The sequence below is a fragment of the Lemur catta genome, chromosome 4 (genome assembly GCF_020740605.2).
Source record: "Lemur catta isolate mLemCat1 chromosome 4, mLemCat1.pri, whole genome shotgun sequence".
Lineage (NCBI taxonomy): Eukaryota > Metazoa > Chordata > Mammalia > Primates > Lemuridae > Lemur > Lemur catta.
In genome coordinates, this window is record NC_059131.1 from 66,369,571 (window position 1) to 66,385,540 (window position 15,970).

General features: G+C 46.4%; 1 protein-coding gene across 2 annotated transcripts; it reads right to left on the reverse strand.

The window, feature by feature from the left end:
* Positions 1-286: 286 nt before the first annotated feature.
* On the reverse strand, positions 287-12,077 carry GGCX (gamma-glutamyl carboxylase). 2 transcript variants are annotated; one of them, XM_045549980.1, is made up of 15 exons: positions 11,934-12,077; positions 11,371-11,541; positions 9,808-9,966; positions 8,964-9,129; positions 6,678-6,756; positions 6,102-6,208; positions 4,763-4,926; positions 3,553-3,818; positions 3,258-3,389; positions 2,731-2,882; positions 2,132-2,301; positions 1,778-1,908; positions 1,352-1,499; positions 990-1,185; positions 287-549 (listed from the first exon to the last, which is right to left on the reverse strand). In XM_045549980.1, exons 1-15 carry the CDS (start codon positions 11,974-11,976, stop codon positions 357-359), a joined length of 2,277 nt encoding a protein of 758 aa, XP_045405936.1. In that variant the 5' UTR covers positions 11,977-12,077; the 3' UTR covers positions 287-356. The 2 variants fall into 2 exon arrangements, with proteins under 2 accessions (XP_045405936.1, XP_045405937.1); XM_045549981.1 differs by lacking the exons at positions 287-549; positions 990-1,185; positions 1,352-1,499; positions 1,778-1,908; positions 2,731-2,882 and having other exon boundaries at positions 2,208-2,301; positions 11,934-12,052.
* Positions 12,078-15,970: the final 3,893 nt, after the last annotated feature.

Genomic DNA, 15,970 nt, shown 5'->3' on the forward strand with positions numbered 1-15,970 from the left:
AGGGGAGAGGATTGCTTGAAGCCAGTAGTTCGAGACCAGCCTAAGAAACATAAGTGAGACCCCCGTCTCTACAAAAAATAAAAAAGCTTAGCCACATGTGCAGGTGTGGTGTTATGTGCCTGTAGTCCTAGCTACTTGGGAGTCTGGGGCAGGAGGACTGCCTGAGCCCAAGAATTTGAGGTTACAATGAGCTATGATCGCCTCACTGTACTCCAGCCCCAGCGTGGGTGACACAGTGAGACCCTATCTCAAAAAAAAAAAAAAAAAAATCTGAGATAATTTTTTCCAAATAAATGTCTATTGCGTAGGATGGGCCTATGACTGGTTGCACATCTGCACCTGACATTTGGCCTTCCTCAGAACTCTGAGTGGACAGGATCAGAATTTGACTCAAGAGGATCAGGATTTGAAGATTCCGTGTTTGAAGGACTCAATTCTCCAACTGGCTCAAAGGGTCGCATATTGGCATAAGTCACTTCTTGGGCCAGCTGCTCCAGGGAAGGGCGGCCTAATACCAGATTGCGAAGTGAAATACAAGTCATCAGGAAGCTGAAAAACAGGACAAAGGCCACCCAGTCCAAACTCTGGTTTCAACAAAAGAATTTCAGCCAAAGCCCTTAGGGGGAACCTGGTACTAGCTCCTCTCACCCAGGCATAAATGAACCAACCCCCCACCCATAACCCTCCACCTCCCAGCTGGAAGGGTACCCCACTCCTTACACAGTCTGGTAAAGGACACCAAGGTAGGGTAGGAATAACCTGAGGGAGGCTGGAGATAAGCCGAGGCAAAACAAGACAGCAGGCCATCAGACACAGGCCACTTATTTGCCTGTTAAATTATGGAGAGGAGAATGGAGATGGAAAAGATACCCATAACTAGACTGTCATTTCCTGGGAGAAAGTCTCTAGTGTTACCTTCACCAGAGAAAAGTTACCAAGTTTGCAAACATCTGATGGCAATGACTAGTACTATTGTGGGTGAAACTCACCTGCGGCGAAAGACATAGAGCTTTCGCAGCAAGAAACGGAAGAATCGCTCATGCAAAGGGCTATTTCGCCGGCGTTCAATCTCCTGGCGCCTTTGTTGGCGTCTAAGAAAGGTCTGAACCAGAGGCGTTGGTTCAGGGCCCCCTTTTACTTCCCCTTCCAACAGAGGCTGCAGTTCTGGAGGTAAAGGCCCTGTTTCTGCCCAGAAAACAGCAAAAAGAAATCACTGAGATGGATCACTCTCTCAGAACTCCCCTTCCCTCAGCTAGAGGCTTCAAGTTCATTCTTTATGGCTAGATCCTCATTCATAACCTTGACTTCTTGAAACCAGGGTCTATCTCTGCCCAAATGTTCACATACTCACCACTTCCATTCTCCACCTTCTCTTTTAATTCTTGCAGATATGCTAGATCTTGCTCCAGTGCGACCTCTGTAGTGTTGACATAGATGTACATGTAGCAGGAAGGACTAGGAGACGTTGTATACACCTTATGGTACTCACCGGCAGGCAACTGACAAAGGAGAAAAAAATGGATACATTTCACTGTCTAACCATTCCCTAGCCAGCCTGTGGGCTCCCTAGGCTATGCCTCCCGGCATCTTTGCTCTCACTGTATTTTGGAGTCCCACGTAACTGACCTCTAGAACCCTGGATGAGGCTCCTCACAGCCCCAGGGTCCCTTGCTTTTTGAGTTCCCACTATATTACTGCTATGGTAAAGTATTTTAGTCTATAATAAATGAACCCTGCTCATCTAAACCTTCTGCCACTGTTAATCCCAGCGAAATACCTGCATTTTTTCTCCTTCCTGAAGAGTCTGGTTCTTCTGTTCTGCCACCAGCTCCACAGTCACTTCCCCCTGCAGCAGCTGGATGCTGGTGTTGCCTAGGTCTTCACTCACAAAATTCTCCAAGTGCAGCCCTGCCAGGGGCAACAGAGTTCATCATCCCACCCCATGGCAGAGTGAAATCACTCCCAGCCAGAACAGAGACCTCACACCTTCACTACCATCACCCCCCCCAGGTTTCAAAGACATTCCTCCCACTAACAATGCCCCCTCCCCCGACACCACATGGAATGACCCTGGTCAAGGAAGCCAAGAAGGAGGAAAGATGGCAAAGCCTCTCCTCACTTTCCTCCATACCAGGGAAATCTGCAATGAAGACCACCTCAGTGTGGTTGTCCAGGCTGCTCTTGATTTCCTGTAACTTGGCCCTCCAGGGAGACAGGTCCATCAAGAGTGGCTGCAGCCAGGGTGTGCGCTGGAAGGGGGACCAAGTGGCCTGCACGATGTCCACACGGGGGTCAAAAATCCTTAGGAAAGAAAACCATGCTCTAAGGAGGCAACAGCCACCCACCCACCAGAACTACTAGTTCTGCTCCTTTCATCATCTTTCCCAGGGAGAGGGAATAGGGTTTCCAAGTAGAAAAAATGGCCTGTGTCAGCACATTATTGCCAGTCCAGGGTGCAGAGAGAGGCAGAAAGAGATGTGGAGCACTGGGAAGAATGGAGGAAAACGCATTGTGTTAACAGTGTCTAAAAGAACAAGTTAGCTCACTTTTCTCCTAGATGATGGTGCCCCCTACTGGAAGCAACCAGCTATGCCCACAACCAGATCAACGGGACATGCAGTAGAGGAAGGACAGCCTTTCAAGCAAGATAACACCCGGGAGTAAGGGCTGTTCATCTTAGTAAAAAGAGCTGTGCTTCGTTTTTTCCCATTCTCTGCTCCCCTTGCCCACCTCTGCTGGAAGCGGTCATTGATGGAGACCCAAATATCAAAGTAGATCTGGGGCTCAGTGACATTGTACTTGGGAAGCAGGCGGCTCAGGCAAGTGGCATATTGCTTCAACATGTCTGCATGATCCTTCCATCGCCGGCTCTGTGTGAATACCTGCCCCAGACCCCCACGTTAGTCCCACCTCATCATCAACTTCTGGGACAGGTCATGCACTGCCAATGGCACAAAGAGATTCCTGCCTGCTGCCCATATTAGCCAGAAAAAAAAAAACAGATCTTGTCTTTGGGGATGCATTTTTCATTGCTGGGCTAGTGGTATTTACCTTTCCTAAATAAATCTAATCTCAATTCCAGGAAATGACTGACATTGCCCTATCTCAACCCACATAAAAGAAGGTTCAATTTGGCTCTTGAGAAAGGGCAGAGCAGACTCAAATCTGTTTCACTTTATGATGTGTAGGACAAAACCAGACCCCAAAGCTCAAGGGGGCTCTGAAAAACAGTAAACTGTCAGCATCAGATGTCTCACCCCAGGGTTAAGGTAGCCAAGCTCGCCAGTGCGCCCATCACGGTAGGTGATCTTCACATGCTGGTGAGAGCGGGAGTGCACCATCATGTCCCAGGAATAGCCATACAGCCCATTTGTCCAGTTGTTATAGCCCTGGGAAGGGAGGGCAGAGGGGGAATCAGCTCAATGCTTCCCACACTGACCTCATCCTCTACCAAGAAGTGGCTGCAAAACCAGCCCCACTCTTTCCCAACTATTGTCACCTCTGCCAATTTCCAAGCCCAGCGTCTGTTGCACACCCATAGCCCCTACAAACCTGGGTAAGAAAATGGGAATAGGGCATGAAGAGCTGCTCCAGGAGGTAGAGCAGGGTGAAGGCAGCTCCTAGCTGATGGCGCAGCCCTGGCTTCTGGCCACTTTTGGCCCGGCTCCTCTTGTACACACAGGAAGCACTGGGCTGAGGGGCAGCCTTGAGGGGAAGCAGTTCTTGCAGCCTTTGAGGGCAGTGGGATACCAGCTTCCGAGGCCACTCAGGGTAGCAAAACAGAGGGCTGCTAGCCAGCATGACGTAGGGGAACATACCTAGGAAAGAAGGGAGAATATATGCATCTCAGCAGTTTGGTTCAATCCCCTCAGCCCTCTTATCTTAGGAAGCCTCTCCCAAGTGCTCCATTTAAAAGGAAAGAAGTTTTTGGCCAGGTGCAGTGGCTCACACCTGTAATCTTAGCACTCTGGGAGGCTGATGCAGGAGGATCGCTTGAGCTCAAGAGTTCGAGACCAGTCTGAGCAAGAGCGAGACCCCATCTCTACTAAAAATAGAAAAATTAGCCAGGCATAGTGGTACCTGCTAGAGTCCCAGCTACTCTAGAGGCTGAGGCAGGAAGATTGCTTGAGCCCAGGAGTTTGAGGTTATAGTGAGCTCTGATGACACCACCGCACTCTAGCTGGGGCAATAGAGTGAGACACTATCTCAAAAGAAAAAAAAAGGGGAAAGAAGTTCTTAACTGCAGCATATGGGCACAGTGGCTCACACCTGCAATCCTAGCACTCTGGGAGGCCGAGGCAGGAGGATTGCTTAAGGCCAGGAGTTCGAGACCAGCCTGAGCAAGAGGGACACACCATCTTTACTAAAAATAGAAGAAATTAGCCAGGTGTGGTGGTGTGCGCCTGTAGTCCCAGCTACTCGGGAGGTTGAGGCAGGAGGACCGCTTGAGCCCAGGAGTTTGACGTTGCTGTGAGCTAGGCTGACACCATGGCACATTAGCCTGGGCGACAGAGCAAGATTCTGACTCACAAAAAAAAAAAAAGTTCTTAACTGTAGGATATGTATTCTCCCCAGAAATTCCTTACTATAATACCACATATTAATTGAGCCCAGAAGCCCCAAACATCTCATCCCCACTTCATAGTGACTGCTTTGGGTTCAGTTTAGCTCCTGCTCCCACTACCATCTCTCCCTCCCAAACCATGCATCTGGCCAGTCCCTCCCTACGGCTCATGTTTCCTACCAGGCTACAGGTACTGACCAATGCTGAAAAGCTGGGAATTCATGCAGTGGAAGTAGGTCACAAAGAAGAGACCAATGGATCTTGAGGCATCAAAAAAGAGCAGGAAACCAGCTGAGAGGTCAAGCAGCAGCCCACCCCAGTGCACCACCAGCAGGCTAGTCAGCTCCTCGGACAGCAATAGTCTGCAAACACATGGAAACAGTTCAAGTGCCGGCCCACTGGAGAACCCAGCAGTCAAAGCACAGTCATAGCACAAATATGCCTCTGCTACCCGAGTGGGTGTGTAGATGTCTAAGGTGCCTAATCTGCCCACCCACAAAGATGCTCTACAGTAGAGCCTCCCAACCCCTTTATATTTTCACACAGTTTAGGTGTCCAGTTTTTTTCAACATACCCTATGTAATAAGCAAGGGCAGATCTCCTAGGACAAAATTTGATTGACAACTGTGTATTGCAGGGGGCAAGTTCCTCATAGAGGTCATGAGTGAGAAGAGACTTTGAAAGGTGAATGCCTGGCTAACATAAGAATGAAGTCAAACTTCAGGTACTGGGAAATAATAGGGAAGACAAAAAAAGAACAAAGTAAAACAAGAGGAAAGAAGAAATGGGAAAAGGAGAGAAATCAGAAACTCTTTGTTTGGTAGAGCTGGTAATAATGGTTTTAGGCTGAGCACAGTGGCTCATACCTGTAGTTCTAGCACTTTGGGAGGCCAAGGTGGGAGGATTGCTTAAGGCCAAGAGTTCAAGAACAGCCTGAACAACATAGTGAGACCTCATCTCTACAGAAAACAGAAAAATTAGCCGGGTGTGGTGGTGCACACATACAGTCTCAGCCACTCGGGAGGCTGAGACAGGAGGATTGCTTGAGCCTAGGAGTTTGAGGTTGTAGTGAGCTATGATCATGCCACTGCACTCTACCCGGGCAACAGAGTGAGATCCTGTCTCAGAAAAAAAAAACAAAAACGCTTTGCCAGAACAGGAACAGTTGCCATGGTGTCAGTACTGACTAGGGAACTCTAATGAAAGGCTAGAGTGGGAAACAAGGACACAAGCACCATCCAAGGCAGCTGCTGGTGCATTGGCTCACTTACCTAGTTCTGGCTCTTTTCTTTCCTTTTTAAATTTCTTTTCCTGTCTTGCCCATCTACGCCTTAAGTCTCCAACAGACAGGTAGGCCTCAATCTTTTAATATCATTGACTCTGCCTTCTGCTGAATGGGGAGATGAGTGGACAGAAGAAGGCATGTGGCAAATTCAGACAAGGTAGGAACAGCTGCTATTATTGCAGACCTAAGGGAGCTGAGTCACCTGTCCTGTACCTGTACCTCAAGGACGCCTCTACCCTGACTGCCACTCACTTGAAGGGACTGAAGAGCCAGTGCCGGGACAGGTATTCCATGGAATAGCCTTCAACCCAGTCTGCGTCCAGCTTTTTCACACCCGCAATGAAGTACACAATGAAGATCTACAAACACAAAATGCAACATGCATGTTCAAACAGAAAAAGAACTTTTTCTACAGGTAGTCAAGAATAAAATAAATGCTGATCTCAGTCCAGGGCCCATGGAAGAATAGACTCATTCCCCTATTCATTCATCTCAAATATTCACTCATCCAACAAGCATTTACTGACATCCTACAGATGTCAGGCACAGTATTAGGCACCAAGAAAGAAGACATGAAGCATAGACATAACCCATTCTGTCATGGGGATTCTAATCTAGCAGGGACAAAGCTCTATTCATTCCATAACAAGATGAGAGAATTCAGAGATCAGGGAATTGGAAAAAGTAGAAAAGTCAGCCTAGCTTTCCAGCAAAGGGTAAAAAGAGAAGATCCGCGGAGGCAGAAGAGAGTGTAGTCTGGCAGTGGGATAACAATGTTGACCACAATGGGTGTCAAGAAGCTCCTCCCTCTGTTTTAAAATCCCGTACCTGGCCACGCAGCACTGCATAGTTCCAAAGGGGCACATGAGCATTCCTCCTACGAGCATTCAGCAGGCCATCCACCGACCTACACCACGGGAGGTAAGCATTGGGAAGGGCCGCTTAGTCCAGCCACAGCTCCATCTTTCCTTTTAAACCTGTAATCCTATCTATCCCAGGAACATCTCCGTCTCCTCCCTGGCTATTCTGTGACCCTTAAGAATTATATGAGCAAACTGCAACAGTGATTATCGTAAGTCATAAAAGAAATATTACTAGTAAGTTAAGACAACAAAAAGTTCAGTCCTCATTGTTGGCTCACAATGAAGTTTGTCCTAATGGATCAAATCAGGAAAAGACGACTATAATGCTAGTAAATGACTGAACAAGGGAAGGAATTTGAGGGAGCGTTTAAAAAGCTACATGTGGCTGGGTGAGGTAGCTCACGCCTGTAATCCTGGCATTTTGGGAGGCTGAGATGGGTGGATTGCTTGAGGCCAGGAGTTCAAGATCAGCCTAGGCAATGGTGAGACCCCATCATTACAAAAAATACAAAAAAAAAAAAATTAGCCGGGAGTGGTGGTGCACACCTGTATTCCCAGCTACTCAGGAGGCTGAGGCAAGAAGATTGCCTGAGCTCAGGAGTTTGAAGTTGCAGTGAGCTATGATGATGTCACTGTACTCTAGCCTGGGCAACAGAGGAAGACCCTATCTCCAAAAAAAAAAGGCTAAATGTGTGTATACACAGCATATTATCTTTGAAAAAAACTTAAAACACTCAACTACAGAATAATGCATGGCATAAACTAACATTTCATAGACCTAGATGCCAGGATCCAATTCAAGAGGGTACCTGCTAACAGCTTGTATCCTGGAAGAGAACTGATAAACCCAGGCTACTAATACCAGATGTGTTCTGGGGAAGCAGAGGCAAAGCAGGTTTTCAAGAAGTAGGAGCTGGAAAAGGGGCAGCTTACACTTGGTCAAGAGCACTGGACTACTGCTTCCTATTCTTAACTGCTATGCAACCTTAGGCAAATCCCTTACTTCTCTAGGACTTAGTATATTCATCTATAAAATGTGAACACCACTATGGACCTTATAGGGTTTCAATGAGGAAAAATCTTTAATGTTTTGTATAGTGCCTGCCACATGGAAAGCCTTGAGTAAATGACAGATAGTTTTTTCAAAACGTATGAAGTCATAAACACAGAACTTTTCAAAGATATTCTGTCAAAACTGCCTATTGGCTAGGTGCAGTGGCTCATGTCTATGATCCTAGCACTACTGGGAGGCCGAGGCAGGAGGATTGCTTGAGGCCAGGAGTTTGAGACCAGCAGCCTGGACAACATAGCAAAACTTCGTCTCTACCAAAAAACAAAAACAAACAAAAATTAGATGGGCACAGTGGTGGTAAGCGCAGGTAGTCCTAGCTACTCAGGAGGCTGAGATGAGAGAATTGCTTGAGTCCACGGAGTTCAAGGCTCCAGTGAGCTATGATCAAGCCACTGCACTCCAGCCTGGGTGACAGACTGAGACCCTGTCTCTAAAAAAAAAAAAAATACTGCCTCTTAATTCTCTATGATCAGAGCTAGTCTGAATGACTTTAAAGTTTTACAAAAGGGGTATCTGTATGTGTGTATTAACAAATGAAATTTAATGACTGTTAACGAATTCAGTGTTTGAGATTTTTTTCCCTATACTCATTTTATTGACACCTTGTATTTGTTTTTCCCTTAACAATGAAAAGAATCCTTAAGGTCATCTGCCTGGCCACCCTGTCTCCAAATCCCTTCTCCATCTCCCCTGAGAGATGGTCACCAGACAGCAATGCTGAGCAGCCCTGGTGGGCTCTCTCCTGGTGACATGACCTCTGCCTCACAGCAACTTCTACTCTTGGCTCTAACTCTGTCCCTCTGGGCTCACACAGGGAAAATCTGCTCCCTCTTCCACATGACCACCCTTAAAGTATCTGAAAACAGTTATGTCTGGCTTTAGTCTTCTCTTCTAAGAGGGCTATAGGAAGTGGATAAATCAAGGCACCTGAGGAGATATGGGAAAAGTGAAGGGGTGGGATAGAGCCATTTTGCTTTTTGTCATCCCAAGTGTCCCAACTAGCTGGGCCTTTTCCCTCCCAAATCCATCCAAATAAAAATGTGACCTTGTAATCACACTTTGCAAAGCATAGTTGAAAATATGCTTACTGGGGCAAATTCTAGAACTTCACTGGGCCCCTATCTCTGGTAACCATCATGACCCAGCCAACCCCTCCCCTGTGCTCCCCTAGACTCATACCAGTAGTGGTTTGCATCCAGGAATGTCAGCTGGAAGGCCAACAAACCATACAGATAGGAGTGGTTGTTCCATGATGTCTTGTCCAGGAGAAACACATACCAGTATGGCAGCAGGAATAACACACAGCTTATCCGGTAGAATAGACCTAGCATCATGCCCAGTGCTCCTGAGATTTGTGGGAAGAGGATTAAGAGGTCAAAGGGGTCACCACAGGCCCAGCTTCCCTAGAATAAGATGTGGTTGGGATTAAGAAAAGTCATAAGGCATTTTGTAATAAGGTAAAACTAAATGAAAACTAAGTGCTATTTTAATATTTTGAAAAGAAGAGTTATGAGACCTCAGCTCAGATGACAAAGGTAAGCAGCATGAAACTGAATCACAGGAGTGAAATAAGGCACCCAAGACCTTGGTTATTCATCAGCATGCTTCTTATTTCTGTGTTGTTGGCAGGCCAGTGAATACTCCCATCTCGGCTGGACACGGTGGCTCACGCCTGTAATCTTAGTACTCTGGGAGGCCGAGGCAGGAGGACTGCTTTAGCTCAAGAGTTTGAGACCAGCCTGAGCAAGAGTGAGACCCTGTCTCTACTAAAAATAGAAAAATTATTCAGGCATCATGGTATCCTCCTATAATTCCAGCTACTTGGGAGACTGAGGCAGGAGGATCCCTTGAGCCCAGGTGTTTGAGGTTGCAGTGAGCTACGATGACGCCACTGCATTCTACCCAGGGTGACAGAGTGAGACTCTGCCTTGGGAAAAAAAAAAAAAGAATATTAAACCTCACTCTCCCCACTCATATTAAAAAAAAAAAAAAATACTCTCATCTCTCCCACAGTTCGCCTCACCCAAAAACATGATGGTGTAGACAAGATACATCCAGTCAAGTGGCAGTGGGTGCAGGGCATCCAACAAGGGGAAGCGGCACACATCCAGCCCATCCAGGTATCTTCGGTCCAGAGAGCTGAGTCCTCGCTCCTGGGGAATGTCCAGCACCATCAAGAACCCTGAGAAGGCAACAGGGGAGGGGGCCTCAGTTAAGGAAGCAGAATATAGTGGAACACAGTCAAGTATGTCCAGCTCCAGGGTCAGACTACTTTTCTAATCTTGCTTCTGCCATTTATTCAATATTAATTATTGAGTGCCCACTCTGTGCTAGGCATTATGCCAGCTGTTTCATCTAGAACAGCCCTTGAAGCTTGGTAAGCTAATTCCCCTTTTGTGAAAAGGGTGCTCATAACATTTCCAGAGTTACAGAGAGTATTAAATGAGAGAAGGGTACAAAATGCTATGAAAGCGAGGGCTTTGGCCAGTGCAGTGGCTCATGCCTGTAATCCTAGCACTCTGGGAGGCTGAGGCGGGAGGACTGCTTGAGCTCAAGAGCTCAAGAGCAGCCTGAGCAAGAGCAAGACCTCATTTCTACTAAAAATAGAAAAAATTGGCCAGGCATAGTGCCGCACACCTGCAGTTCCAGCTGCTCGGGAGGTTGAGACAGGAGGATCACTAGAGCCCCAGAGTTTGAGGTTGCTTGCAGTGAGCTATGAGGATGCCACTGCACTCTACCCAGGGCTAAAGAGCAAGACTCTGTCTCAAAACAAAAAGAAAAACAAAACAACAACAAAAAAGCCCAGGGTTTTGACAGTTATAAAGATCCATCCTACTGGGCTTCAGAAAGTGCTCTAGGGGGTGCTTTTCAACCTTTTTTGCTTCCTGGCACTCTCAGAAAACAGTAATAATTGGCCAACACACTGGGATGAACAGAAGAGGCTACTCAGAGCAGGAAGCCAGCTTGGGTTAAAGGTCGAGACCTCAGGACTAGTCACATTTGGGGCTGGTTAATTATTTATTGGGATACAACTAGCCAGTGTACTAGAGGACACTTAGGAACATCCCTGGCCCCTATACAAATACCAGCTGCCACCTATTCTGCCTCCCCCCAGTTGTGACAACTTAAAATGTCTCCAGACATTGCCAAATGTACCCCAAGGAGTAAAACTGCCTCCACTTTAGAACTATTGTGCTAAGTGGGTTAATATCTCAGCGAATGTGCTATGGCCTAAGAGTTAGGAAGCTCTAGATTAGGAAGTCACAGCTAAAATGTCTGGCCCATTACCCCTGCTGTTTCTCTGATGCCCTTAGCATAGTTACTGGGCAACCAGGCCACATGTAAATGTGTCCCTGCTCCCTTGCCTTTGTATTTCATATAGCCTCAGATCAAAGCATTTGTGGCCATCAAACCCTAACTGGAGGAGGCAAAGCCAGGTTTGATCCTAAACTTCACAAAGACTTCTTTTATATCAGTATCTTCAGCTCTGAGGAAAAGGGAGCTAAGTCTACTAGTAACCAAGAAATAGGCAACTGTCATTCTCCCACCCACAATCAAACTGCTCCCAACCAGAAACTAGACTCACCAAAGAGAAAACGAAAAACAGCTAGGCTTGCAGGATCCGTTGGTCGATTTAGCAGGGTTACCAACCTCCGCCAGCTGGACAAATCTGTCCACTCAAAACCCAAGAGTTTCGCCATTCGGCTGCCCTGCCTGGGCCCTGAGGCCTGTCCAGCCTTGTCTTTCTGTAGTTTATCTGCAATCAATAAACGGAGACAATGTGTGCATGTGGGAGGGTGGAGGCAGGCTCCTCCCCAGGTCACAGAAATCACAGCCCCAGTAATCCCAGGGCTTCTCTGCCAACCTAGGCTCTCCCACTGATCTCTGAGTACGGGAAACATCCCTGCAGTGCAGCCCCTCCTCCGAGATCCCCCAATGTCCCAGAACCCCTCAGACTACAGCTCCCTAACCGCAAAGTGCCACATGTCATCACCATCCAGAAGCCGCAGACCGCAATCTCTCAGCACGCCCTCTTCCCCACGGAACCCGCCTTCACCAGGTTCCACCGGGCGCCCTCCTGCCCCTGCCCCCGCCCCTCTAAGACCAGCGCTCTTCTCTCTCCGCCGGAGGGCGGGGTCGTAAGCCTACCTGAGCTGGGCGAGGCCCGCGCGGACCGGGCAGTCGCTGCCATGGCTCTACCCACGCGACACAGGCGGACCGCAGCAGCCGCGACTGAACGGCGGCGCCGCGAGGGTTTGCTCCCATAGGCTCCGCCTCCCGACACATCAGCACCTGCGCGGCCGGCCGGAAAGTGCTGGCACTGTCGTAAAAGGCCCCGCCCGGCGGCGCGGAGCTCCTGGTTTGGAGACGGGGCGGAACGAGGAGCCTTGGGGCGGGGCTGCGCGTCCGCAAAGAGGCGTGGGTGGGCCTTGCCTCACACAGTGAGGGAGCTCAGTGCCCAGGGTGTTGGTAGACCCGCTTGTCTCTGGGCGCACTGCCAGTCTTACCCCTGCGGCCTTCGGAGGCTCTTCTGCTCTTTGAGCTCGAAGACGACTCGGAGCTCCTTAACTTCCTTGGGTCCTTCCCTGATCCCGTTAGTCCTCTCCAGGTTGTAGTGTCCCTGGAGTGCTCCCTGGCTTGAGGAGTCAGGCTCAAAGGGCAGACTCTTCCCCAGAGAGTTGAGGATGCTCTTGGAAAGGCTGCTGGGGCTTAGCCCCTTCATCCTCCGTGCTAGTACCTGCGAAGAACCCAAGGTTTGGAAGCCTCAGAGTAAACGGGAACAACCTAACAGAAAAGGGGACGCAAAGCAAGGGAACGTTCTTAGGCGAGTCTTGAGCAGAACTGTATTATGAAACCTAATTTTCTCCACTGGGATTAGCCAGCTGGATAAGAAGGAAGCGTCCCAGAGTAGCAGTTCTCAAACTTTGTGTCTTGGTACCCATTAACACTATTAGAAATTTTAGAGGACCCTAAAGAGCTTTGTTTATGTGGATTGTATCTTTTGATATTTGCCATATTAGAAATTTTTAAGTTGAGAAAAATTTTAAATTTGTGTTTCATTAAAAATACAACAAGCTGTGTACAGTGGTACATGCTTATAATCCCAGCTACACCAGAGGCTGAGGCAGGAGGATGGCTTGGGCCCAGGAGTTGCAGGTCAGCCTGGGCAACATAGCAAGATCCCATCTCTTTAAAAAAATACTCACAAATAAATAAAATACAGTAGCCACCTGAGCCTCCTGTAAAAAAAAAAAATGTTTGCATAAATAACATTTTAAACTGAAAATATATTTTCCACACAAAATGAAGAGTAGTGTTGTTCTACATACAAATCTCTAAATGTCTGATTTAGTTGAGGACAGCTGTATTCTCATATCTGCTTCTGCATTTGAAATATTATTGATTGAAGTGTATGCAGGAAATCTGGCCTCACAGATATTTAGTTGGAAGAGAGAAAAGCATTTTAGTAGTCTTTTTTAGGTAATTGTGGATATTCTTTGATACCGTACTTAAACTTAGAAGCTGTACTTTTTAAATTTTTAGTTGAAATGTGGAATCTGAGACCATATCTATGAATTTTAAGCTCTGTTACATTAAAATCATTGGTATATCTTAAACTTTGGACCTTTTGCTCATGCGTGATTTTGTAAAATCATACATATGGTCATTTGGAAAACTGGTTAACTGAGTTTAGACAGATCTTTCAAATGTTGACATATTTTATTTTTCAATATCAAAAATACAACTACTGATCTTATCAACAGAGTCTCCTAAATGGGAAGCTGTCCAGCTCACTGTGGGAGATACAAGTTTTCCAAAATTCTGATTTGCATTTGAAAGCTCAGATTTTTGTCACTGGCAACAAATACTATTTGTCATTTTCCTTGAAGAGACAGGTTCATTCTGTTCATTTTTGAGAAAATATCTGCTAAATATGCCAGTTTGAATAGCCATAAGTTGTCTCTCAGATGTCCCGTAAAGTACAATGGTGTTTCATTATGGGGAAAAAAAGGCAAAACCAAATGAAGATGCTCAACATCTTATATCATTAGGGAATTGCAAATTAAAACAACAATGTGATACCTATTAGATATTAAATAACTCCTATTAGAATGGTTGAAATCCAAAGCACTGACAACACCAAATGCTGGTAAGGATATAGAACAAAAGGAAGTCTCATTCATTGCTGATAGGAATGCAAAATTACACAGTCACTTTGGAAGACAGTTTGGCAGTATGTTTTTTTTTAAGAGATGGAGTCTTGCTACATTTCCCAGGCTGGAGTGCAGTGGCTTTTCCCAGGCACAATCATAGCACACTACAGCCTCAAGCTCCTGGGCTCAAGGGATCCTCTTGCCTCAGCCTCCCCTACAGGTTTGTGCCACCACGCCCTGCTCAGTTTGGCAGTTTTTTAAAAACCATATAATCTAGCAATTGTGCTCCTTGGCATTTACCCAAAAGAGTTGAACATTTATATCTACACAAAAACCTGCACATGAATGTTTATAACACCTTTATTCACAGTTGCCAACACTTGGAAGCAAACAAGATGTTCTTCAACATGTGAATGGATAAAAACTGTGGCACATCCATGCAATGGAATATTATTCGCTGTTAAAGAGAAATGATAGCTGAGCATGGCTGTACACACCTATAGTTCGAGCTACTCTGGAGGCTGAGGGAGGATGGACTGTGTGGCTTGGGAAGTTTGTACTAACTCTTTGAAGACTGCTCAAAATTATATGATTCCATTAAGTTCAGTGTTTATGGTCTATTATGTGCTAAGGACTGGAAAATTTACAGAGGAGGAAACACAAATGATTAAGTTGCGGCCTCTGTCCTCTAGGAGTTTAAGGATAAGAAAATTTAATAATAAAAGAATATAAGCCGAGTGTGGTGGCTCACGCCTGTAATCTTAAAACTCTGGGAGGCTGAGGCAGGAGGATAACTTGAGCTCAGGAGTTTGAAACCAGCCTGAGCAAGAGCGAGACCCTGTCTCTACTAAAAATAGAAAAAAGTAGCCAGGGTGTGGTGGTGTGCACCGTGGTCCCAGCTACTCCAGAGGCTGAGGCAGGAGGATCTCTTGAGTCCAGGAGTTTGAGGTTGCTGTGAGCTAGACTGACACCATTGCACTCTAGCCAGGGTGACAGAGTGAGACTCTGTCTCAAAAAAAAAGAAAAATTAAAAAAATATATAAAAGAATACAAAAATAATAGAATAATAATAAGAGTACTAGAATGTAGAAAGTCATACATGCTATTAAATGAGTGCTATGGGAGCGCTGAGGAAGAAATGAATTACAACTGGAGAAATCAGGGAAGTTTTGAAGTAGCAGCACTTGAGCTGGGCTTAGAAGGATGAGTACAATTTTGTAAGAAGAGAGGTAAATTGAAAGTTCTTAATAGTCTTGGGTGAACCAAGTGCTTTCTGGGAAAGAGAAACACAGCTATGCTGACTCAGCACCTCTCCATCTCATGATTTTAACTTGTTTTTCTTCAAGGGGTTGGTCTCCAGTTTTTCCTTTCAGGACCCATATGCAAAGATTTGTGGTATTAAGGCTTCATGGAGGGTATGTCTTAACTATGAGTAGAATTTCCATAGGCAGTGATGAGTGAAGGTTTTAGGCAAAGATATAAAAGTGGGGTGGTGTAGGGTGTTTGGGAAAGGGCTTGTAATTTGGTGTGACTGGAGGACTGGGAGGTGACGCTCAACGGAGATGAACTTTAGAAAAGCAGATTGAGAACAATCTTGGAATACCAGGCTAAGAAATTTGGGCTTTAACCTGGAGGCAGGGTAGAGCATACTTAAATACATGTTTTGAGAAGCTAGCAAGTGGCTACTAGCTGAATGGATGGAAAAAGAAAGTCCAGTTTGGGAGTGGCTGGAATGTCCAGAGAAGAGATCATGCTGGTATTAACTAGGAAGCAGGCCGGGTGAGGTGGCTCACGCCTGTAATCCTAGCATCATGGGAGGCCGAGGTGGGAGGATCGCTCGAGGTCAGGAGTTTGAGGCCAGCCTGAGCAAGACCGAGACCCCCATCTCTACTAAAAATAGAAAGAAATTAGCCAGATAACTAAAAATATATATATAAAAAAATTAGCCGGGCATGGTGGCGCATGCCTGTAGTCCCAGCTACTCGGGAGGCTGAGACAGAAGGATTGTTTGAGCCCAGGAGTTTGAGGTTT

Coding starts and splice junctions, on each gene's coding strand:
- GGCX (XM_045549980.1), bottom strand. CDS start 11,976: ATGGCAGCGACTGCCCGGTCCGCGCGGGCCTCGCCCAGCTCAG. Junction 9,967..11,370: donor TGTTTTTCGTTTTCTCTTTG/GTGAGTCTAGTT, acceptor TTGCCTTCTCAG/GGTTCTTGATGGTGCTGGAC. Junction 3,390..3,552: donor ATTCCCATTTTCTTACCCAG/GTTTGTAGGGGC, acceptor CTCCCTTCCCAG/GGCTATAACAACTGGACAAA.